Here is a 24,510-nt window from a genome sequence, read left to right as displayed (position 1 = left end):
GAAGCTTAATTACACGAAATATATACTACCACCACCCGCCCCCCCCCCCCCCCCCCCCTTTTCGCCCTTTGCTGAATTCAAGGCCGTCAATACTCTCATTACACTAATATCTGTATATTTTTTCATCAATGATCGTCATCGTAAAACATTCCACCTCCTCCAAAAAAGCGTGAAAAAATGATAAGGAATCAAAAAAGCATCTTTGCCACCGCATAACGACATTCAAAAACAAGAACGAAAAAGAAAATGTGAAGAAAACAATTGGGATATTTCGGGGGAAAAAAAAATATTTCATAAGATAGGGGGAGAAAACGTCAAGCTGAAAATCAAAAACCCATTATACTCCAAATATAGTCCCCTGAACTTTTTTTTTGTTTGCACTTGATTCTTACTAGCGCCTAACCAGCAACCGCAACACCAAGAACGACAGCAACGACAACAAAGACCTTCTTGACGTCCTGAATTTTGTTCCCGTCGTTTGGAATGACGATCGATGCGGCGTTAGTGGGCTGGGCCTTGGCGGTCGCCGGCATCACGAGCGCTGTTGTTACAGTCTAAACTATATATTAGTCACGGGCGTCATGTCGCGGGTATGTATCAGAGAGTGGTCAACGTACGCTTCCAGAAATGATATATGCGGTGCTCCCAAGAGTGACCGCTGGGCAGTTGGTCGAGCCGCAATTGTAACCATTGGGGCAGCATCCACCCCCAAGGCTGCTTGCACAGCTCTGCCATCCCGTTGCGCAGCTTGCCGGAGCAGTCATAGTGAGAACTCCTCCGGCTCCTCCTCCAGCGCCCCCTGCACTGATTGTAAGGGCTCTCTCAGGGCACTCGGTGATACCGCAGTCGCGACCAATTCTGCAACACCCGCCATTGTATTGCGGGGCACAGGTGTAATATCCCGTGGGGCAAATGTCACCGCTTGCGGCGGCGCCAGTAGCAGTAGCAGTCTGGGTAGGGCAGTCAGTTACCCCACAGAGACGGCCGGAGGGACAGCATCCGCCGGCAACGTTTGAAGGGCAGGCATAAAAGCCACTGGAGCAGGTAGATGCCGCCCCAGCAGCGGAATCGGCGATACATCCATTCACAGAGCAGGAGTATCCTGAGATACAGCATCCACCACCCTGGTTACTGGCACAGGTTTTCATATTATCACCACAGCTCGTAAGACTGCCACCGCACTGTTGGCCTAGAGGAAGAGAAATCGAGGATGAGCATATTTCCCCGAGCGATCAATTGAAAGAAGAGGGAGCAACCAACCGCTAGGACAGCACCCGACGACACCCATACCAGTGTCTGTAATCCTCTCGCAGATCTCGGACGTCCTACAACAGCTGCCGGGAACACCAATGTCCGTGCAAGCATAAGTCCCAGTCGGACACTCGAAATTCTGCCTCTTCCCCAATAGTATATCAATGATGCCGTCATTAGACACAAAGCTCCTCATCCTAAGTGGTGCCCTGTATTTAGTAATGGATCGGGTCTCAAGGTCCTCCCCATCCTCCAGCTCCAGCTCCAGCTCCGGCTCCTCCTCGGGAACCTCCAAGTTGCTTAGCCCTAGGAACCCCTGCTGACTCCTCGCCTCATGCTCCCAGTCCCAGTAGTATTTTTCGGCAGGGTTCTCTGCGGAGACCTTCCTGACGGCGGAGCATCGATCCGTCGTGTTGAACTCGGCGTACTCCTCCTGCAGCGAGCGCTTCGATGGCGGTCCGGTTCCAGGCGGCCAGTACTTTACCGAAGGATCAATGCCGGCTGGCCAATCGTAGGCAGGCGTCGCGGCGGCGAAATTGAGAGACGGCACGAGCAGAAGGAGCTGCAATGCGAGGGAGCGGGATGTTGTGGATCTCATGGCGATCGCTAACTATGTGCGAGCGGAAGTAACAAGGTAAACTAAGCTCAACTCCTCGGGTGATACTAGCAGTAGTAGTAGTGGGATGCAGAGAATTACAGATTCACAAAAAGCACTTTTGGGGAATGAGGAAGAAAAAAAAGTAAACAGGGTTTTTGTGTGGTATGCGCAAAACGTTAATTCGTGATCTGCAGGTTTAAATCGAAGCGAGATTTGGCTTGCAGATTGGAGCGAAGAGTAGGCAGGCACAAGAATGAAGAGAGGGGATGGGGGGAGAGGGGAGAGGGGAGAGGGGGGAGGGGGGGGTGAGTGGGGGGAGGAGAGGATGAGAAGGGAAGAAGGGAAGAAGGGAAGAAGGGAAGGGAAGAAAGAAAGAAAGAAGGCTGTATGTACAAAAAGCAAGCGCCGTCCCCTCCCAACCCAACTCTACGGGCCAGACACACGGGTTAAGGGAGCTACCTCCGAACGATGCTTTGTGTGTGTTGGTTTGTTGGCTGCAAGCTGAGCACCAAGCACAAGCACAAGCACAAGCACAGGCACCAGCTCTGTTTTGCTGCCCAGTAACAACAATCCGTGGTGGGCGGCGGCGAGGGCAACAACAGCGGAGACTTCTCTACTCTACCTAATCTCCATGCAGAGAAGGAACCGTCGGCTTCCCTGCAACAACCCCGGCGCCCCTGTCCGTGAGAGAGACTCTAATTGACTTAGGGTTGGCGGCTAGCCAGTCTGAGCGCGAGCGAGGGCAGGCAATCTCTCTCTCTGCCTGAGCCTGGGCAGACGAGTAAAAGAGACTCAACTTCACTCGCGGTACATGTACCTGTTACATGTATCTACATGTACTCTCTGCATCTTCTCTACACACTTCTCTACTCCCTAGCCAGCACCCGCAGACAGCCCTTTCTGCAATCCACCCCCCCCCCCCCCCCCCACCTCGATTGGAGATATGCAGGTACGCCATTGCCAGCCACGTGTTGGTCGCGCGATCGCTCAAAGTCTCTTTGAGCTACACTAACTTAGGCTACGGTGCTCTCTCTACATCAGAATACGTAGTCGGCGCAACTGCCAGTCAAAACAGACACAAAACACAGGCATAAAACACAAAGAAAAATCAATACTGAGCTGCCAGTTGGAATACTAATCTGCATTGCATGTCAGTCAGTCTTTGGCGTTAATTTGATGCACGTATGCGGGAGCATATACATATGCACAGGATCGTGCCTTGAACGCCAGCAGCTACATAGCAGATCCTAACCAACGGACACTACACGATACTCTCTCTACCCGGAAAAGACAAAGCAGTCCAAATACCACCAGAAAGCATCCTCAATCCCCTCGCCGAGATACTCCCTCAACAACCGCAACCTCGACTCCTTCCCCACGCCATTATCCTCATCCCATCCAACCTCTCCACCCTCAGCCCTCTTCTTCCCACCATGCATCACCTCCAAAACGGCCCTCTGCAACTCCATATCCCCTATCATTCTCTCCACCTTTTCCCTCACCTCCACCTCCTCCTCCTCCACCACCTCCTCCTCAACAAACACCGCCCCCATCACCGTCCACACCGTCCACACCGCCAGCACCCCCAAAATGACCACAATCCTCCCCTCGCATCCCCCCAGCGCCGCCCGCACCCTCACACCACCCGACTTCTGATGCTCCGGACTAGGCGCCGCCGCCGTATAGTTCCCGTTCCCATCCGTATGGATAATCGTTGTCCCACCGTCGCCGCCGCCGCCAGACCCGCCGCCGCTCATGTGCGAGCCGAGCATGTATCCGCCCGCGGCGCCGAGCGCGGCACCGCCGAGGCCCGCGCCGATGGCGCTGCCGGTGCCACTGCTGCCTCCGCCGCCAGCGGCTGGCGCGGGGGCTGGTGCGGGTGCGGGTTTGGGGGCTGGCGCGGGTTTGGCACCGACGCCGCCGCCGCCGCCGCCACCTTTGGGAGCCATGCTTACCTGGTTCTGGGGAGTGTTAGGATCTCTTATGAAAAAAAGAAGGCTATTCCCAATTGAGATGGGATAGAAAAGTCTGGAATTGATATTGTGGAGTAGAGTGGAATAGCTGTGGGATGGAGTAGGAAGAAGAAGCTGGGGTTTTAAGTATTCGTGCGGGGTATGGGGATGATCTAACTATTCCCTCGCAATTGTGTCTTCCACGGAGGTTGTTGAGATATCATCGTTTTCCCTAGCTAAGTAGCGGTGCGCGCTAGCTCTCCAAAAACGGTCGTCTGGTCATTTCCAGTCCGAGGGCGTTGGAGGAGGGCCTTGGCAACGACCATATTGATACAACGGGACTGGTGTAGATACTACATGTAATTCCTACTAATCTCTCCACAGACGAGGGTGTCTATGTGGTAACGATAGGGATGAATTTTCGGCGTGTAGTACGATTCACCGCTGGCTGTATTTGCCGGGCGTTACTCGCTTGGTAGGGTATCGGCTGGAAGGGATCATCACTGGTACCATAGCTACCATATTATGACGGTTTGACTAAGAATGATGTTCTTACCTCATCAACGATAAGGATGTTGAAAGCGCATTTATCTTATCGGCATCGGCCAGCTGGCATGGGATTTCAGCTATGTCAGGTACAGTAGCCTTATAAGACCAGCTACATAAAGTAGATCCCGCAGTCATCGGAAGACATCACCAAAAAAAAAAAAAAAAAAAACGGTGCAGTTACAGGTACCGACAATTTAAAGGTTGCGCTAGCAAGCGCAGCTCTAATCCAAAGATGTGGGGGTTAACCTAACCCTAGAAGCACAATCAGCGAGCGAGTGATGCTGCATGATGGATATATATGCTCCAACGTTATCAGAGATAACCAGCCCTATTGATTATTACAGTACTTGTGGATGTAGGTACACTTGCGGTTCCATGGCCCCCATAGGATCGCCCCGCCATGCGAGGCATCAATCAATCGATATGACGTAGTGAGGAGAAGAAGTAGAATAAGTAAACATTGGCCGGCTGAGGTGCTGCTTTAAATTCAGCTGATCCTGGGAGTGTATGGTATGGTACATGTACATGTATGTATGATAAGCACTACTACATTTACTAATACTTATCCACGGTGAGTGGGTAAAATCATTATTACCTGGTACATACCTAGATATTGTAATCAGTAGCGAGTAGGGGGGCTAGGGCCCCCCCCCCGGGGGGGTGGCTCAAGCTCACTACTACTACTAAATGTAGGTATGAGTATAATTTGAAGAACAGGCCCCCAATGATACTCTTTATATACCAATACCAAGAATTCCAGCACAGGACGCCGCCTCCCTCCCAAGCATTGGCATCTTCCGCTCATTCGGAAGGCGGTTGCACTCAAATCTTACTCGGAACCGATTGTCAGCCCACCGTGCTTCCCCCCTGTGCACCATTGGGTACCATATTAAAGCCCCCAACGCCCCCCCATCCCACCTCCCGTTCCCGTTGACAGCTGCGGTTGTTCTCGTCATAATCAGTCTCCCCTACTATCGTTCTCGCATTAGCATAGCACAGCATAAAACTGTCCTTTCCGCATACTCCTATATAAAATACCACAAATAAGATAAAAAAGGAGAAACCAAGCCACACCGCAACAATGAAGCTCTCCCTCCTCGCACTCGTCTCAGCAGCCACCCTCCTAACCCCCACCCCCGCCTCCGCCGCACCACAGCTCCAGAAGCGCCACGGCACCGACGTCTCCCACCTCAAATACTACCAATACCCCGCCGCCCTGCCCAACGGCCACAGCCTCTTCGCCCCGATCCTCTACCACCAGGTCCAGGCCTCGCAGCCGACGCGCGCGCTCTCGGGAGCGGCCACTGGCGGCGGCGGGCACTTCAACGGCGACACCACCACATACGAGGTCTTCGACTTTCCGGCGGACGAGTTTGCGGGGCGGCAGTGCCGGTTCCATTTCTTGCTTGGGCCGGCGGACATGGGGCGCGGGTATGGGAGCGTGTGGAGCGTTGCGGAGGACGACGGGTGGGTGGATGAGGAGACGACGTGGGAGAGCCGGCCGCGCGAGGGGGAGTTGTTGGCGGAGTTTGATGTGGACCCGGCGGATGTGCGGTATTATCGGGATGGGGATGTCGGGGCGCATTTTATGGAGGATACGGTGTTTGCGTGCCCGGTTGGGGAGAAGGTGTGGGAGGTGCGGGCGGGCGAGGCGGATAAAGATGACGGGAGGGTAGGGCGGTATGGGAATAGTGCGAATTGGAGTCTGAATAAAGGGCTGGTGATAGAGAGGTTGAGTAAGTAGCTAGGTAGTTCAGTTAGGAAATTGGTAGATTGATGTAGGCGTTGGGGAGGCGTGGGTTGTAATTGGGGGGGCTTGGATTAATAGCTGTTATAAGATAGGGTGCTAATTGCGCCTGACAGCTGCAGCCCAAACTGTTTTTTATTTCGGCACTGGCCATGGGGGTTTCCTGTAATTTACTACACTTCATAGAAACACAAACCTAATTAGCACAAATTCTCAACTAGAGCCCAGTGATAGACTCAATTAAAGTGCACAACTGAAGCGTATTGCGAGGCAGCACCAATATTTACTTACGAACCACAGGCCAGTCATTGACATCCCCCTAAACCCGGGGTAACTAATATGCAAAATGCCGAACACCTGATGAGTTCGTCTTTTTCTGCACTCAACACGTATCGAAACAGTAGTAGAACCGTGGGGTCAATGCTATATACGAGTCTCACCGGACCCAGCCAATTAATCCATGTTCATCCCTCAGGCATCCATTCGCCAACCAACAGCTGTGATAATATGCACACACGATGGACTGAGATCCCCATCAAAAATGCTATATGTATGGCAGAATCTCGGTGCCAATAAACTATTCTCTTGAGATGTCTTGAAACTGAAGTGTGTAAAGCTCATCGCAGTGGTGATGGAGTGAAACATGGGTTTCATGACGTCCGGATATATAGCTATAGCGAACTTACGGATAGATGCTGCTTAATGCTGCGCCTGCCTGTATGCTTGGATATATCGCTGTAATTGGATGGCGGAGTATCTTTGTGTACTCGGGGCAGGCAAGAAGAACCCGAAAATGACTTTTTATGGTAACGACCTTTGATTCGCGGCTGGAGAAAAGCTACACCAAATTGAGCCCCTGCTTGCAGCTTGCATTTTCAGGTTCTTATTGCCTGCCCCGAGTAGCTGTAGCAAGGAGTCTTTCCTTAAATGTCCTAGAGTTGTTTAGCTGGGTCATCTAAGGTTAATATAAGCAGGGAACGGGTCGAGTCATCGGCGTTCTTTAAGCTTTAGAGTAGGTGTCCACCCACCGGCCCCATATAATGTAATATATGATGTAGGTACCCACCTAAGCTTTATTCAGTGAAAAGCATGGAGAGGGAGTGTGCCTAGAGAGAGAGAGTAGCTATTCAGTAGACAAGTGACTTTATTTGCTTCTTACTATGAGTTATGTGTAGTTATCCCAGTCCAGGCACTGCAACCGCTAATGGTATGTACGACCGATTGGCCATGTCGTGCAAGAAAAGAACATCACCCAATTGAATAAGCAATAAGCCTCCTCTCTCTCTCGTTATCATGTAACTAACCTCCTACCTAGTTCGCAGTGCAAGAGGGGTATGGTGGGTGACACGATATCGGGGCCGGTAAGAGTATATGAACGCCAAATCTATCTCCTCAACAACAACACAATATATTTTTGATTAGAAGCCGTAGAATGATAGAGAATCAAGAGCAGAATCATTCTACGGCCTTTGATTTTAATTATCTTGTGTTGTGGTTGAGGAGATAGAGTTTGAAGTTGGGTGATTTTGGTAGGGAGGCAGGTCAATTTTTACCCATACAAATTATTAAGGCCGGATCGAAATCCAGTAAAATACCCCTGTCAATCACCATAAAGCACTCGGTTTATTACAAAAACGGCTATGATCTGCTCAAAAACACTTGTTTCACTACTAAATAGGTGATGATTTACCTGATGGAGATTTTTACATGTGCCAAGACCGACCCCGATATCGTGTCGCCCACCATATTTAGCCCTGCGATCAGTCAAATAAGCTGTGTTGTGCATGTTCGTTGGCAGACTAGAGTACCGGGTGTTCACCATTAATGTGAAGAACTCTACTTCATTGGTTGAAAAGTCAGGGATTTTATATGGGAGCCACGAATGGCAACCAATTATCATCAATCACACCGGCCTTAGCGCACCAAATTTGTATGGGGGAAAAAAGTCTAAAGAACTTTCATATATCTTCACTAAAAATACAAAAAAATAAATGCAGAATAGCGCTGGCTCCCAGCTTCCTCTAGATAATATTGTGAGCTCATAAGCCCTTGTGGGGAGTGTTTTCTGATGAATCTGGGTGCAAACAACAGTCAAATTGCGGTCTCGGAGGTTGCGTTGCAAAAGATGGGGGGCAGCCTATTCAAGTACTTTTTCTGGCGCCAAGTATCACTTTCTGCAGCTTGAACCAATCATATGCCAAAAAAGTGTGCTTCAGACTAACCCACAACCCCCGGTACTCTACCCTAGACACGATGCATTATACGAGAGGGACGGAGGTTGCTCCTTCTCTAAAGACTCTTGTTCGTACGGCACAGATCTAGACACAGCCACCCATTTTATTAAAGTTGATCGGCGTCCCACCAACCTTCTCTGTACCATACTCTGCTTCTGAATCTCTGAGTAACCAGGGATCACTACACTGCCCGCGGCCCAATAGCCACAGCCTTATATCTTACTGTGAGCCCCGTACGGCGCTATCTTTCCTTTCTACTAGTATCGCATAGATAAAATTATAAAGGGAAAACGGGTTCCTACCTTACTTTCAATTTTCCATCACCATCGCACAGTATACATATATATCTGCACTTGCATTTCCAAATTAATAACGCCCGGCGGTCCATATCACAACTCTTCGATTATTTCACGATCTTTGCCTATTCATATCACAGTCCCATCTCCAATATGCAGATAAGACATTTACCAAACACCGTGCTTAACGCCCTCCTATTGATTCTCTTCAACCTCACCCTCATCTCCGCTAAAGGTGGTGGAGGCGGTGGAGGTGGAGGTGGAGGCGGCGGCGGTGGTGGTGGTGGTAGCCGAGCAGGTGGTGGAGGCGGAAGCGGCGGGTATGTACTAGTGCTTGCGATTAACCTTAATTTCCATGTCTAACAGATGCTGCGGTTGTACTAGATCCTTTGCAAGAAACACGGGGGCAATAGCAGGATTAGTGGTTGGGGTTGTCATCATCCTCATTATTATAATCATCATAATATTCTGGCACCGGAGTATGATGAAGGCCCAGGACAGGATGGAGGCGATGCAGGCGGGATCAGGAACTGTCAAGCCGGCTGCCGCGGCGGGCGACTTGGAGAGCCAGAAGAAGGCATCTGTCGAGGAGGATGCGGCGGATGCGGGCGAAAAGAAAGGTTTTCATTTGTGGAGGTGGACGTAGTTTTGGATAAATCTCTTTGGATAAATTTCTTTTGTTGACGTTCTTTCTTTCTTTTTTTGTGGAGCGATAACCATACTATGAACGACATTGATTTCTTAATTTATAAATTTTGTATATATTTAGCTAGTTGTCCGCTATGGGAGTAAACCTTCCGTGTGAGAATATTGTCGGTTTACTTAAATGTAGCGACTAGCACACATGTCATCTCAGAGCTTGACGGTCACAGTAAATCACTCGGACGTGGATCTGATAGAATAGCTGTAGTGGTCAGCTTTATAGACTCTAGTACGCCACTCGATTCTGGGCCATGCATGGCAAAATTAGTACAATGACGGATTGGGAATTCATTGACTCATCCATTAGTTAATCAGAGAAGATAAAGGAATCCTTTGCTGGCTTTGTAATTTGATTGGTCTAAGGTGCTGGCGCAAATTAGCTAGCACATATTGCCCTTATCGAATCATTGCCTAGTATATTAAACCTTGAAGTCTGCCCCAGCTGTGAAATGCTATTTGGATGATGAATAAGACTATGGGTCTTATTTTCACTGCACAAGAGAGGGTCACATAGTAACGGACTTTATGTATCCTCAACATGTTTGCGTTGAATCTTTCCGATTTTTCTTGAATCTTTCATTCAACAATAATACAGCTGTGCAGATATGTATCACTACATGAGTGATGACTATCATGAGAATAAAAAGAAATTATCACAGCAATAAGTATAATCGTATACCAGGCACCAAGCCATAAGGTTATAGCGTATCCGTATCTCCTGTATTCAGCTTCTCCCCAACTAAACCCCCTCAAGAAAGGCTGCGACAATCCACCAAGACATTACCATCCAACTCCAATGGCGTCCAACCTTTGCTCTTGCCCCAGCTGCTGAATTTGCAGTTATCGTGCCATGGGCCGTATATGTGATTGGCGCACCATTAAGCTCAGTACTAGTCGGTATATCATCTGTTGATGTGGTTGTGGTCGGTGTATTATATATTACTGGAGTATGTGAAGTCCTAGATCTTGTTGCGGTGGCTGCTTCTAAGGATGTCGAAGCTGAGGTTATGGTCATCGTCGATGTATTTATACCTGGCATGTAACGGATTGTTGTTCTTTCCACCGTACGAGTATTCTTATCATCTTCAATGGAGCCGAACGATCCTGCTGTTGAGGCGGGGGTTGGGGCGGGAGAAGTCGGCCCACCTCCCTCGAAGCACTGTAGAAGACCGCATCTCTGGCCGTATTTACAGCAGCCACCATTAGCAGATGCAGGGCATTCGTACCAACCTGGGTCACATTTGAGATTTTCTTCGTCACAGGGTAAGTTTATAGGGTCGGGAGAACGGCAACAATAGACACCATTAAGTGTATTATTCGTGGGTAGACACGTGTGTTCGTTGTCGCAGCAAATTTCCTGATGAACAGATTAGTGGGAGAGCTCGATGGACAGAATTCCAGGCCAAAAGCCTGTTATATGGAAGATTTGAGAGCTAGGTAAACATACAGGACGACCTAAATTTCCGCATGACTTCTTCCCTGAAGGGCAGCCAGGAGCGATATCAAGAGCACCTGTAGGTGTACTGTCCTCACCCTGCTGTTGCCTCGCTCGTTTAATTGAGACATCTTCGGACCAAGATACTAGTCCAATATTATCTGCCCTTGGTATAGAGAGTTTCTTATAAGGGATGTACCCATCTGACAGCATGGTTGGAGTAGGTTCAAGATTCCACACTGAAATAGTCGTGGTGGTGGTTGTCACTGTTAGAGCTCCATAACCAGAATAATTGAAGATACCTGAATTGAAAAACAAAATTCCAACGCATAAATAGAGGAGGCCAATAGAGAGGGGGATTTGCCATGACATCTTGGAGGGGAGAGGAGAAGCGATCTTATAAGCACGAAATTAAGGTATGAATCAAGCGAAGCAAAGCAAATGAGGATGAGTGAATTAATGAGAGATATGAAGATTAATGTTTTCTCCCAAGAGGCCGACAATCGATGATGCCAGGTATTTGCATAACCAGATGTTAGAATTGATTTAGTCAACTATTACACAGCCAAAAACTCGAACTTAAATTTTTTGAAGATGAAGCATGTGTGTCCGTGGTTGACTTAAGTTATGGACATATTACATACTCTTGGCGGTACTCTACTCTAGCTGCACACACGGGGCACTTGGTGCGTAGAAGGTCTTCCCGGAGCTCTTCACTGGTTCTTAATACCAACTATTAGGATCTACTTTCTTTTCGCATATCTAGATCTAGATTCTTGTTTCTCCGTTAATGTTTATTATCAACGGCAGCTTTCCCGGTTGCACCCACGCCAGGCACATACGGTTGGTTGTTTCCATGAGGAGACTCCAGGGCGCGGGTGCAGAGAACTCCATGAATCTACGTGGCGTGGCCGTCTTCATGCAGCGTCACTCGGAGTTAACGTTAGGCTATAGAGTATATGCTTACATGTGTGTCTGTAGGTTATGTAATTATCCTTTCCCTCGTGAGCTTAACTCGCCAGAATATCGCGCGCGCCGCCCGATTAGGCTCAAAAGCTGACCGATTGCAATGGCTATATCTTTGGGAAAGACTCACTCTGGTGGCGTTCCGTCTTGTCCATTTGTTTCGTTGAGATTCGGATTAATCCTGCCTGAGTACATGTAGCTAGCTCGGCTACGGTAGGGATTTGCCAGGGATCGGTATTATATAAGAAATCACGTCACGGAACCCCTTTGCACGATTCAATACAAATACCGATAAATTCAATCTTTCAAAGTAATGGAGCTTTTAGAAGTACCACCTCAAGTTTCCGCACGTGCATCAACCAGCTATCCAGCATCAGAGTACTCCAGTAATCATTACACCGCGTCACAGTTAGGGGAGCGATCAGAGCTAGGGGAAGAACAGATTGAAGACTATCCTGCACTTCGACCATTGTCCCCGCCTCTGTCCCCGCCGTTGTCCCCAACACACGGGTCGGATAATTTTAAACAATCAAGAAAGGAGTGGAATGATAAGAAGAAACAAAAGCGAAAGGAGCAGCTGGAAAAGGCCAGAAGAGTAGTGCTGAGTAGCAGCGATTGTACTGAATGTAAGTCTAGCTAAGACAGTCACGTGCCAATTGAGATCTAAAGCTAATAAATAACTACTTATCCAGTCAAGGCAGCTGTCAATGATTGGTTCGCTAATAAAAGGCCTCCACAGTTTCCTGGAGTGTTGTTTATTCTCCTTGATAAGCTGAGTGAAGCACGGAATAAATGGCTCCAGGAGAATCAGAATGAAATACCCGAAATATTAGTTGAAGCTTGGATTTCTCCCAAGCCAAGTGAAGGTATATTCAGAAGTGATCATCCATTGATCAAAACTATTACGCCAAGCTGACAATTTACGCATCAAGCTCCTTCTTACCAGAACACTAGTGGCATTGGGTTATGGAAATGGCTATATGAAGCTCATGATTCTAAGCCAACAAAGGTCAGATCATAGTCAGCAGTGTTTCCACGATTATTAGACAATTAACTGACCTAGAATAGGCAAAAGACAATAAGCTTATATTGATGTAAACAACCAAAAAAAACTTTGAACGAACACTTTATTGACCAATTTGGCATAGATCTCTAACCGGATTGACCTCGGAAGTCATGAAGGCCCTGCTCATTCACTACGAGATCAAGGTCAAATCTCTTTATGAGATGATATACGTAGATAGTTTCATGGCCCACCTCCAGCCAGCCTCTGAAAATGGTAACCCCAGTAATCTTCAGGATATCGTCTATATTTTAGTGCTTATGATTGTCCTAATCCTAGTATTCGCTCTCTCCTTTGATTTCGTTCGCCTAGTTGCGATCGGTAATGAGCGCCGCTTTCACACACAAGCCTTTACAGAACTTGAAAATTCGAGGAGAAATCAAATTTTATCTTGGAAATGGAATTCTGTGGGATCAAATGTAAAGGACAGGTAAGAATTAGTCGATGCCTTGTCCCCATTTATAACACTGCGCTTTAGCTAAGAACTCTATACAGCGACCGAGCTTTTGGCATAGCACGTGCAGTGGTATGGATAAATAGAGACCGAAGGACAGGGAAGACTATTGCTATCTTCTATACGGAGCCAAAGATGTCAAAGAAAATACGACTGCATAACGTGGCACAATGGAGCATGAGTAGGTTTTGTGATGATCCACACCTGCGGACTAGATCGTCATTTCCTATTGAATTTCCTGAGGGCGGAGAGCCATCCGAAGAAATATTCAACTTTTTGGCACGATATATCAAAGAAGCATTCAGGTGGAATAGAGTACTATCTCTGCATCATCAAAAGATTGCGGCTCTGGTATGTGTGCTGAATCCTTCCTAGTCGTGTGTATTATATCTCTAACCCTAACAACGTACAGGAAGATGAGGCATTCCATATGCCCATGCTAGAGACCACGAAAGACCTATATCGCCAAAAGTCCATATTGGATACACATCTTACACTACTTAGTCTTCAGAAGACGATGGTATCAGCACTCCGTAATCGGCAAGTCAGTGAAGCAATGTTCTGGCCTCAGAATGCGATGCTTTTGTTTGGGGATATTGAGGATGGATTAGGTGAGAAGATTATTGAGTTTGAGAGGATGAGAAAGCAGTGTGATGATATTCATAATCTTGTGGGTGTCCCCGTACTCTTAAGAATTGATGTGTTCCGTGGCCGTGTTTAATGTGATTATTTGTCCTATAGATATTCAATATTATCTCGATTGAGGAAAGTAGAGCGGCTGTAGACCAGGGACGAAGTGTTGGCCGATTGACATGGCTCACCTTTATATTTCTCCCACTATCTTTTGGCGCTGTAAGATCTACGGAAAATCTCCATTTGTTTATGTAAACGACTAACACAATAGCTAATTAGTCCATACTTGGAATGAATGTATTCCAACTGAACAGTCCAGGCCTTTGGCTTTATTTTGCCCTTACAATACCACTATTTCTCTTTGTTACCGGAGGTATTGTGGTATTAAAGGCTACTGTCCTCTACGGTCAAAGTGGGCAAAATGAACAGATGGGATTTGTCCAGTGGCTAATCGCAGGCCGCCCAATGCGGTCACAACTGAACCGGGCAGACCTTGAGAGGGGTAACCTTAACGATAAGCTTTCCGCTCGGTTGGGAAATAATCGAGGGAGAGGGGAGGGTAAGAACGGGATAAACCATCTGAGAGAACCGAGAGAACCGAGAGAACCAGTGAATGATAGGGTTGAGAAGGAGGATTGAACATGACAGATGAATAATGCCGAACATACATGTAATTGAGCACATATAAGCATTATTAAACCATGAATGGCTCGCGTCTTTGAAATGGGTATAAACTTTGATTATCTAGGCTTATGTGTTTATTTTCAGCTGTAGGAGGCTTCTACTAAAAACCACACAGTAATTGATATTGAGTATACAAATGTGTCCTATCCGACGGCCATCACCGGCCCTGCACACCAGAAAGGATCTACATGGGCTGATTCTACCTACATAGGCCTATCGAGCCTTGAAATACCATCTGAAAATAATTAAATCCATTTTTTACATAACTACCAAGCGAGACAAGGCGTAACTAAGTTTTGATTTGTTGCTTTCATCCGGACGATCACACCTCGGATAAAGCTTGCACAATAACTAATATGCCCTGGATGAGCATTAGGTAAGAATGAGATGTAAGTGAATATATCTCAAAGAATCGTAAATCCCGGATTCAAGTGATTGTTCTAGATATCCTCACTGTCATGGGGGAGTTTCTTCCGCAGCTCCCTTTGCAGGTTACGTTGCATGGCACCTCGTCAACCTCACGCAGAATAACTCTGCATGTAATCGGTCCATAGATACTAGCTGTATTCTTTATCGTCGTCAGACTGCGCACTCTCCATACTCATCACGAAGAAACACGTGTGGTAGCACACGGACCACTCATAGCCACATGGTCGTAGCCAAGCTCCTGTGTGTAAAACGTGCTTTTGCTCACCACGTTGTCATCCGGCGTGCTGCATAAGAAAAAAGAAAAGGACCTACATGAAGTAGGTAGTTAAATCTGATCAGAGCATGTTGGCTATGTATTAATCTAGTCGGCGCATGGATGAAAGTTTATTTTACTCTTTGACATGGTGGATGACATAGGTACAGTACCTACATGTAGAGTACCTACATGTAGGGTAGTAGAGCGGTACTCTACCACCGCTGGTGGTGTTCGTGGCGCTTCCAGAACTGGCTAGGAAGCGCCTTTTTCTGTAACTTGACAGGTGCAGGCAGGGCCTATATTTATTCCACTAGTCATGGCTAGAGTAGAATAGTGCTACCACTGTCCGCGAATAATAATAACATGAAGATGTAAATGCATACAAAGTTAGTCAAGCACTTGTGATTTTACTCAAACTAAGCCGGCAACAACGTGCCTTATGTGAAGTGGGAGTTTACGATGATCGATGAAAGGGAGAAAGAAGGAAATAAAGAACCGCCGGAAGCGTCATACTGCTTATACATACACCTCTCACAATCAGCGAGGTAAGAGAAAACTGTCAAGAAAACTTAACCCGTGGGTCGTTTGGGTTGTTGCAGACGTACAAGACCCTCCCCCGAATAATATACTCGCATCACAAGGTGGATGCATGCTGCTCTGCTCTGCCCTGTCCTGTCCTGTCTGCCTACGTGCCCATCCATCTGCCTACAGTCAATTATTATCAGTACTCTACTGCTACTCTTCACTACGACCTAGGTGTTGGTCTACCCCCCACTATCACAAGGTGTAGGCATTTCCCCTCATAATATGCGACATACATACGAGGTTTTTCACTACCTGTTCTATTCAACGGCTTATCCACCTTCCCCCCCACCTATGCCCCCCCGGGTGCTAAAACACCGATAGGTATTAATCCTGGCATGAAATCTCCAGGTTGGCTACCTGAAATCTGCCATCCTGTTGGCTCAAGGGTAAAACTGTGGCATATTACTCTACTCTACCCACTCTGTTAGCGCGGAAGATCAAGCCGAATTGTCTCCATGAGCTGTGATTGGCTGCATCCACCCTATCCTTCCTTCCTCTACTCTCCACATACATAAAGTACATGGCAAATAAAAATAAAAAATGCGATAGTATCACAACCTTCGGGTACGCACTTGTATGGCGCGATGCTGTAACCTTTCCGGGGGGTGTTACCATCCTTAAGCTTTCCTTCTTTCCTAGCTTCTTTCCTTCCCTTCCCTTCCCTTCCCTTCTTTCCTTACCATCTCACACACAAACTTTACTTTAACACCCGCATACCGCGCCTCGTGAATGTCGTGGGTTCTGACAGGATCCTGCAAACTTGACAATACCTTTGGGCTGGTCCAACTATAAGGATTTTCTTCCGTTTCAGGTCTTTCGATACGGCATCAAGGCAGTACATAAATCATCTAGCCGCCTGCTAGCTAATCAGCAATCATAACGAAAAAAAGCAAAAAAGGAAATATAAAAGAACGGAAGGAAATGAATGAGGAAAAAGATATGTCTGCAGTAGATCCGGTTCGAGAAGACGCTGAGCGTTGGCTCCATGAGGATAATTTTGTACCATTCTCGCGAGGTCTCGTATTGCTGGTGGTGGAGCTAGTACTCATAGTACTACTTCTCATTATTGTAAGCCTGAGGGTTTACTCAAGATCCTTTCTGAGCAGGTTCTTTGGGTTAGAGGATTGGTTTATCGCTCTAGCAACTGTAACTACCCTCACAAAACTCAGAGCTAGTTATAATTTGAGATTATGCACTAAAGAAACTACAATTCACAGGTCTTCTATATCGGCTTCACGATCACCACTTGCCTCGCAACTTTCGACTACGGTTGGGGTAACCACATCTACAACCTCCCTCCACCTACGGTAGAGAAGGCGCTTAAACTCCTTTGGATCTCCGAGCTATTCTTCACCTGGTCCCTTTGTTTCACAAAGCTCTCAGTATGCGTCTTCTACCTTCGCCTTCTCAATACTCGATTATGTAGACGGATAATTTACATCTGTATGGCAGTCGTAGCACTCTGGGTCTTCGGGTTTTCGGCGGGTATCATTGCACAGTGCAATCCGGTCAAGGCAGCATGGAGCGTGCACCCTCAACCTGGAGAAAGATGCGCAAGCATTGAAGTAGGAATCGTTGCACACGCAGTGGTAGATATACTGACGAACTTGATTCTGTGGACATTGCCTGCAAAACTTATGCTTGGATCGGGGTTAAGAGGGAAACAGAGGGCATTGATATTGGGGTTGTTTGTTCTGAGTGGGATGTCAGTAACATGCTAATTTTTCCCCGCATACGCCATCATTGACCCATACTAATGATATTTCAGTGTATGTACTGCAGCAATTACACGAGTCCCCTATACCATCTATACAAAAAGAGACACCACTTGTAAACCCCCCCCCCCCCCCCCCACCCCCACAGATATATAATCTATAAATAGCCTAACTAAACTCCGCCGATAACAGGGTATCTCAGAGACTCCTCCATCTGGAGCGCCCTCGAAGCCTCCCTTGCCATTATCTGCGCCTCCCTGCCTTCATTATCACCCCTACTCGCAAAAATTATGCCAAACCTCTACCACAATGAATACGATGATCAATCTCACCTTTCCCACTCCCGCTGTAGCATCGCTAAAGGCTCTTCTTTCGGCGGCGGGGAGCTCACACTTGTAGGGAGCGCATTCCCATTGGCACATATTTCAACTACCGCCATCTCAGATAAATGCTATGCAGTCGGAGGCGGAGGCGGAAGCAGATGCAATTGGTTTCATTGGCCAATGCGTGGTGGTGGCGGAGGAGCAGGCGGCATTTCTAATGAACGCAAAGCGCCGAATGAGAGCGAAGAGAATATTGTTATTGGAAGCAATGATACCCTCGCAGGAGGCATGGGTATTACCAAGACAACTGTCATTGAGCAGAGTATTGATGATGGTATGGGGATTGAAAGAAGATCACCTTCTCCAAAATTGGTGGGCCGGGTGACATTTTGAGGGTTTGATACCGGGTTTGTTTGATATGCATGGTATTTATTATTTTTCTTTTATTTTACTTAGAACAGCATTGGCAGGCAACTATATGGGTTTTCTTTGTATTTTAACGGGCGTTACTACGTGGTCTGTACATGTTCTCATAGCGTTGGGTTTAATCATTCTACATACATGTAATCTGCATGGCGTTAAGAGTTGACTGGGGAAATGACTGGCTTTGGAAGTCATAATGTTTTTAGAAGTTATATAGCAAAAGGTCCGATGATTGAATAGGCATTAGCTAAACGTATCAATTCTTGAAAGGGGGTTTCATGTCTAATGGATTCTTATAGAGTCATACTAGTGATTTCAAAATATAAAGTAGAACCGAAAATATATCACGGCATTAGATTAACAGACCCCGATACCTAGAAAGGCTAGGCACACCGTGTCGTATTCCTAACATCCTCTTAACGCCTTGTCTCATATCAGTACGATCTTTGCATCTCCTCGGCGTCTGTTAGAAAATTCCCTACACAAGGTTAAGCTTACCGGTGATCCATCGCATCCTTCGGAACATATCCCATGATTTCGGGTCGGACCAAAGGTTGATCTAGCCAGGGGTACCTACGCTAAATACCAGCCTTGATACCAGATGATTTTGTTTCAGGTGTCCATCGGAGCCTTGTATGTATCCATGCCTTGCTTGTAGGCTTCTATCGAAATGTGTGCACAATCTCATGATCAGAGTAGATGTAGCCTCGACACAATTTAGCCCCCACGACCTCGCACGCTTTGCCTTGATTTACAATAATTGTGGTTCTAGAAAAATAGGTGAGACATCTTCCCCCCAAAAAAAAATCTTTGTATAACGCCACGAGTCAATCTGGGGAGATAAGGTATGGCGGATAAGGACATGTAGAGTAAGCCTCAGCCTTCTTTCTCAATGTCATCACCACATGGCGTTTGGCGCTTGTGGTTCACGATGGCATGCACCTACGCCTCTGCTAGGCGCATAAAGGGCAGTCCTGGTGATAGGTAGAAACCGAGTCATGGGATGGACTATGCGCCACATTTATCGTACTCCTAGACTTAAGTTTTGTGGTTCGGACGGATCCTTGCATTTCCTGCCAGAGTACCAACGTACTACTACCCACTACACAGGAGTTGATCTAAGATTATTAAGTATATCGATTGGGAAAGACTCGGGGCTTAAGGGGTATCAACGCCGAACTGTAACACTCGCATGGGTGGGAAACAGAATTGATTTCAAGATGAACACTGTATGTACTACAAAATTAAAATGTGTTCACTATATGCAGGCCTGCTGTAGTTAGTATTGAGACCGAAACACTACAATACTGATAACAACAATCTTGTAACACCCCAATCAAAAGAAAAGCACATCGCTTTCTGAGACCGAGACAAACGTGACAAAAAAATAAACAAGGGTCCAATAACCATAGGTGCTTTTAGATGTCAACTATATGGCATAATAGAACTATTAAGAAGGCTCTTATGGATCCTGAATGCACGTTGTTCGGGGAGGTGCTATCTACTAGAGTAGAGTACTGGTAGACACAGTGATAGTCTCAGAATGGTGTGGCAAGTGGCGTTCTAACCGCCACTTTTAACTAATTCCATGCCAAGTCAAATAATCTTGACCACGCACCAATTCGGCTCGCGGGGCTATTAGTAGACGATCACACAATATCACTCGTCACTTGATCTTGTTCCACAACAACCCTAACATTCCCATATAAAGGAAAACCCCCATAGAACCGTCCCAATTCATTCCTTTCCCATTTGAATCCCAAACCACCCCTAATTCCTTTATCCTGATGAAGAAATGAAAACAAATGGAAATAAGTAAAAGGAAAGTAGTAAAAATAGCGATACCCAACAAACCGACAATACCCTCGCATAAAGCATACCTGCTTTAAGGTAAATAATTTGAGGAGAAATAGCAACGGTATGTGTTCACTACTCCTGAACGCCCCGGTGGAAGATAAGAAAAAGAGAAACAAAGGACTAGGTCTAACGATATACTAAAAAGAAGTAGAATAAATCCAACATTGATTTACAGCAATCCTCCTAAAATCTCCTTTCCCAAGCCTCCAATCTCCCTTTTTACTGCAGCTTTGCAGGCCTCCTCAAATTCCTTAACCACTCCTGTAACTACTACTTTTTTCACCTTCGTATCCGCCTTCATAAATGCTTCGTAAACCAACTGGTTGCATGAATCTGGTGTACCAACCAAGCCTAGTACTCGTTGATATGCATCAATCAATACATCGCAGAGTGTTGAAAAGGTTTCGTAGTAGTCCGGTTCGAATGGTAGCGCTGGTGTTGAGAGATAAAGATATACATCACCGTTCATGATAGGAGGAGGAAACATAGGGTTACTTGTAGGTAATGGCGGGGTCCCAATACTAGAAGTCATGGGTAGTGGAGGAAGGAGATCAAGTTCGGTTGTTGATGTTGCCGGTGTGGTAGAAAGGTTGGAATTATAAGATGAGAGATTGCTATTGGGATAACCACCGCTACTTGTTGGAGGCATACTTGGAAGGGTAGTGGAGTTTCCAGATGCAGAGCGGGTCCGCTCCAGGAACAAAGAAACATTGTCAGCTGCAGTGGACGGTGGAGTGATGGCGGGAGTCATTGTTAGCGGCGTATTGGCGGAAGAGCCACGACGAGGCTTGGATGATGACCGAGAGAAGAGTTTAGGGAGTCTCCCTAAACTCAAGGCAGAGGTGCTAATAGGATGGTGATGGCTATGTGAGGATGATATGCTTGATGAATGGCCCCGGGTGGGCTGGCGCGAAGGGGGAAGCGCAATGTGGGTTTCGTATTCCTGAAGAAGATGGTTAAAAGCTTTAAGATAGTCGAGAGGCGAAGATGTCCCAAGATCAAGTATAGCAGGAAGCGAATTGCCAAGTATGAAGTAATTATTTGCTCTGTTAAGGGTGAGTGTATATTCAATGATTACTAGGGAATATAAAAGGTGGTGTACCTTCTTGTGAGTTTTTTATGGTCATGATACACAGTTCGTTGCAAATCAGCCTTTGTGAACAACATGGCATTAAACCAATAAACTCTGCCCTCATGTCTGTAGAGATTCAATTATTAATACTAATCCTATTGCTTATCGAATTCCATGTTACGTAAATCAATGAAAAAACAGCAACAACCAAACATGTGAGGCAAACTTACGCTCTCCGTAAATAATCCAGAGTTGCGATTCTTTTCATAGCTAACTCATGCAGCGTCTCATATAACGCATTTGGACTTTGAGGTCCAGTTCCCATTGAGCCTCCTCCACCACCTGAACTTATTGCCATTACCCCATTAGGTGCAGCAGCACTAGCACTAACGAAGTCACCTCCTCTTGATGTATTGCTACGGGAAAACATCCCCTTCCCCGAGGAACTAGGAGGAGGGCCAGCAGGCGGTGGTCCTTGGTATAGATACACTGGAGGAACCTCAGCAGCTGAAGGTCGCCTTTTCTTGTTTGATGCAGAACGTGACAGTGAAAAGTAACCGCCTAAAGATGAAGTGGCAGGAGCTTCGTCAGGAGTGGAGACGCTTGTGGTGTGGGAGAGGATGCCCTTAGTGATGAAAGCAGCGGGCGTTGAAGAGAGCGAAGGCTTCCGCTGATCGTACATGATTGCGCTTTAGGGGACAGCTATTGCCTGCTGCAAGCTGTCTCGTTGCCCTCTAGTGTGGTGCCGCAATAGTACTTTACGCAGGAGAAGAAGGTCAGGGTAATCCGTACCCGAAGTTTATGATATACTCTACAGGGCAATTAATCGATCTGCAGCACTATAAAACACTATAGCCCCGCCGTTTAATGAAAGAATTTAAGAAATAGGCAAAGAAAGAGGTAGTTAATCTAAATGGAAACACCCGTAACGGCTTGCTCAGAGGCGCGGCAGTAAGAGAGCGTAACACCGGCAGCAGCGAAGAGGAGTCTAGGAAGTACGAGAGAGCCTCTGGGAAAAGAAATGTAAAAGTGTAGTATATGTAATGTACGAGGGGTATGATGTATGGATGTAAATGAATGTGATGTATGTATGGAGCGAACAGACGGGAAGGCAACGGGGACCGAGAGTTGCGCAATTGCCGGAAGGAGGGCTTGCAGGACGCGAGGGGGAAAGCTTCAGCGACGCGTAGAAAGGGATGGGATGGGATGGCAGCAGTTATGTAAAGAGTTCCTGGGGGGGAATGTGCAACACTCCCAGGCACCGAGGAAAGGGGGCAGAATGGGATGAGACGTCTAGATCGTAGGGTTAGGTGAGGATAAATTCCTCGTTAGGCAAAGTCCGGGTATAGGATCTGCCAACCGATGGCGAAAAGATCTGGTTCAAATCAAAGATGAGACCCTTACGCGCAGACTGAAACAGCCGGCGGCTCCTGTGTTGGAAGGGGCTTGCTTGGAGAAAGTCACCCAATTCGTTCCATGCATCACTAGACGATAAAGTAGAGTAACAACCCCACGTTTTTGCCCTCGTTGGCTGCTTAGCGAATTCTAGATGTCAGGGCCTAGCAACCGCCAGCACAAATGCAGAAAGGTTAGGGTTGGAATTTGGAAGGGTTGACATTGGCGGGGTTTCCCAACATTCTGGATTCTGGGGAAATAGGAGAGCTGGCATCTATCTTCTTCAACATCATCATCATCATCATCAACGATTAATCTCTCCCCCGTATATTATCAATCTATCAAATCAGGCAGAATTCTTCGCTGAAGAATTCACACCAAGACATACAGCATGCCCATAGCATCAATTATGGCAGATACCTTGCCTGAGCACCCACCTAAGGAGGCCATTCCTATGCGTGAAGATAGAATCTGGATAGACGGATGCTTCGACTTCACCCACCACGGTATATATCTTATCTATGCTCTCGTCGTACACCCTTGATGTGTATTAATTGCATAGTAACGTATTGTAGGTCACGCTGGCGCTATGCTCCAGGCCAAACAGCTTGGTAAATACCTTATTGTGGGTGTCCACAGCGATGAAGAGATCATGGAAAACAAAGGTCCCACGGTCATGAACCTCCGCGAACGCATGGCTGCTACCGCCGCTTGTAAATGGGCTGATCTCCCCGTGCCCGGCTCTCCTTATGTGACAGACCCCCATTGGATGGATCTTTATGGGTGCAAATTTGTTGTTCATGGTGATGACGTTACTACGGATGCTACAGGAGAGGATTGTTATCGTGTCGTCAAGGCCGAGGGACGGTTCAAGATTGTGAAACGAACCCCCGGGATCTCTACAACGGATTTAGTGGGCAGGATGTTACTGTGCACAAAGACGCATCACCTCCGTAACTTGGGCGGAGTGTTGCTATCCGCCATTGACCCAGATCCGGAGAAGGAAGACAGAGAGACCAAAGAGGCTGCTGAGCTACTGGAGCGGATAGAGGCATACGCCTCCGATTCCTTTGGAGTTGTCGGTAAAGGCTCAACGGTGTTTGTGTACACGCCACGAACAAAGGCCTGTAATCCGCTTGTTACCGGAGTAGGACCAAAAGAGGGGCAAAGGATTGTTTATGTCGATGGTGGGTTTGATCTATTCTCGAGCGGACACATCGAGTTCCTTCGCCGGGTAGTTGAGAAGGAGAAAGAGGACGGGAACGAAGACATATATGTTGTTGCGGGTGTGCATGATGATAAGACCATAAACCATTGGAAGGGTCTTAACTATCCGATTATGAACATGTTTGAAAGAGGACTTTGCGTGCTCCAGTGTCGGGTTTGTTTATCGTTCCTGGTGACTCAAGGGATTATCAATAATTCATGGCGACACAAATAGTACATCGACTCGATAATCCTATCCGCTCCATTCTCCCCAACGAAAGCTTTTCTATCAACACTCCCTACCGGAATTCCAGATGTGGTCTACCACGGTCCCACGCAGTTCATGCCGGGCGAAGAAGACACGTAATTCTCCTAACCTTTTCTACTCAATGTAAGCTTACAATTGGTAAATAGTTACGCCGAAGCCAAAGAAATGGGCATATTCCAGGAGATCGGCGCGCATGAATTTGCGGGTGTTAATGCAGGGGAAATCATGGGCCGTATCCTGAAGCAGCGGGCATTATATGAAGAACGGCAAAGAAAGAAGGGTGTCAAAGCAGAAGAGGAGGACAACATGACGAACTAATCGTATTAGGGTTGTTTTGGGCTTAAAATTCATTTCCCGCCTGTTGAAAATAGCTTGTTTAAATTTGATAGAAATATAGAAATAAAATCCAAGGTATCG

General features: G+C 47.0%; 9 protein-coding genes across 9 annotated transcripts; 5 read left to right on the top strand and 4 right to left on the bottom strand.

Moving 5' to 3' along the window:
• Window positions 1–398: 398 nt before the first annotated feature.
• On the bottom strand, window positions 399–1,849 carry H6S33_009138 (uncharacterized protein; the record flags this gene model as incomplete). The annotated part of the gene is made up of 3 exons (XM_044840501.1): window positions 399–554; window positions 618–1,189; window positions 1,291–1,849. The coding sequence occupies 3 exons, from the start codon at window positions 1,847–1,849 to the stop codon at window positions 399–401; spliced, it is 1,287 nt and encodes a 428-aa protein (XP_044697953.1).
• A 1,277-nt stretch (window positions 1,850–3,126) lies between these two features.
• H6S33_009137 (uncharacterized protein) lies at window positions 3,127–3,798 on the bottom strand (the record flags this gene model as incomplete). The annotated part of the gene is made up of 1 exon (XM_044840500.1): window positions 3,127–3,798. The coding sequence occupies one exon, from the start codon at window positions 3,796–3,798 to the stop codon at window positions 3,127–3,129; it is 672 nt and encodes a 223-aa protein (XP_044697952.1).
• Window positions 3,799–5,431: 1,633 nt separating this feature from the next.
• Window positions 5,432–6,094, top strand: H6S33_009136 (uncharacterized protein; the record flags this gene model as incomplete). Its single annotated transcript, XM_044840499.1, has 1 exon — window positions 5,432–6,094. The coding sequence occupies one exon, from the start codon at window positions 5,432–5,434 to the stop codon at window positions 6,092–6,094; it is 663 nt and encodes a 220-aa protein (XP_044697951.1).
• Window positions 6,095–8,780: 2,686 nt separating this feature from the next.
• H6S33_009135 (uncharacterized protein) lies at window positions 8,781–9,273 on the top strand (the record flags this gene model as incomplete). The annotated part of the gene is made up of 2 exons (XM_044840496.1): window positions 8,781–8,947; window positions 9,012–9,273. 2 exons carry the CDS (start codon window positions 8,781–8,783, stop codon window positions 9,271–9,273), a joined length of 429 nt encoding a protein of 142 aa, XP_044697950.1.
• A 795-nt stretch (window positions 9,274–10,068) lies between these two features.
• H6S33_009134 (uncharacterized protein) lies at window positions 10,069–10,977 on the bottom strand (the record flags this gene model as incomplete). Its single annotated transcript, XM_044840495.1, has 2 exons — window positions 10,069–10,686; window positions 10,777–10,977. 2 exons carry the CDS (start codon window positions 10,975–10,977, stop codon window positions 10,069–10,071), a joined length of 819 nt encoding a protein of 272 aa, XP_044697949.1.
• A 1,066-nt stretch (window positions 10,978–12,043) lies between these two features.
• On the top strand, window positions 12,044–14,519 carry H6S33_009133 (uncharacterized protein; the record flags this gene model as incomplete). Its single annotated transcript, XM_044840494.1, has 9 exons — window positions 12,044–12,356; window positions 12,423–12,596; window positions 12,663–12,739; window positions 12,799–12,824; window positions 12,879–13,223; window positions 13,289–13,598; window positions 13,660–13,917; window positions 13,989–14,099; window positions 14,160–14,519. 9 exons carry the CDS (start codon window positions 12,044–12,046, stop codon window positions 14,517–14,519), a joined length of 1,974 nt encoding a protein of 657 aa, XP_044697948.1.
• A 2,236-nt stretch (window positions 14,520–16,755) lies between these two features.
• On the top strand, window positions 16,756–18,265 carry H6S33_009132 (uncharacterized protein; the record flags this gene model as incomplete). The annotated part of the gene is made up of 4 exons (XM_044840493.1): window positions 16,756–16,980; window positions 17,052–17,539; window positions 17,603–17,664; window positions 17,742–18,265. The coding sequence occupies 4 exons, from the start codon at window positions 16,756–16,758 to the stop codon at window positions 18,263–18,265; spliced, it is 1,299 nt and encodes a 432-aa protein (XP_044697947.1).
• A 2,056-nt stretch (window positions 18,266–20,321) lies between these two features.
• H6S33_009131 (uncharacterized protein) lies at window positions 20,322–21,906 on the bottom strand (the record flags this gene model as incomplete). Its single annotated transcript, XM_044840492.1, has 3 exons — window positions 20,322–21,198; window positions 21,255–21,350; window positions 21,455–21,906. The coding sequence occupies 3 exons, from the start codon at window positions 21,904–21,906 to the stop codon at window positions 20,322–20,324; spliced, it is 1,425 nt and encodes a 474-aa protein (XP_044697946.1).
• Window positions 21,907–23,010: 1,104 nt separating this feature from the next.
• Window positions 23,011–24,411, top strand: H6S33_009130 (uncharacterized protein; the record flags this gene model as incomplete). Its single annotated transcript, XM_044840491.1, has 4 exons — window positions 23,011–23,125; window positions 23,195–24,000; window positions 24,061–24,188; window positions 24,240–24,411. 4 exons carry the CDS (start codon window positions 23,011–23,013, stop codon window positions 24,409–24,411), a joined length of 1,221 nt encoding a protein of 406 aa, XP_044697945.1.
• Window positions 24,412–24,510: the final 99 nt, after the last annotated feature.

This window comes from Morchella sextelata, assembly GCF_020137385.1.
Source record: "Morchella sextelata strain SCLS chromosome Unknown scls_3, whole genome shotgun sequence".
Taxonomy (NCBI): Eukaryota; Fungi; Ascomycota; class Pezizomycetes; order Pezizales; family Morchellaceae; genus Morchella; species Morchella sextelata.
Note: the sequence above shows the minus strand (reverse complement) of the source record. Positions and strands in the feature narration are given on the sequence as shown.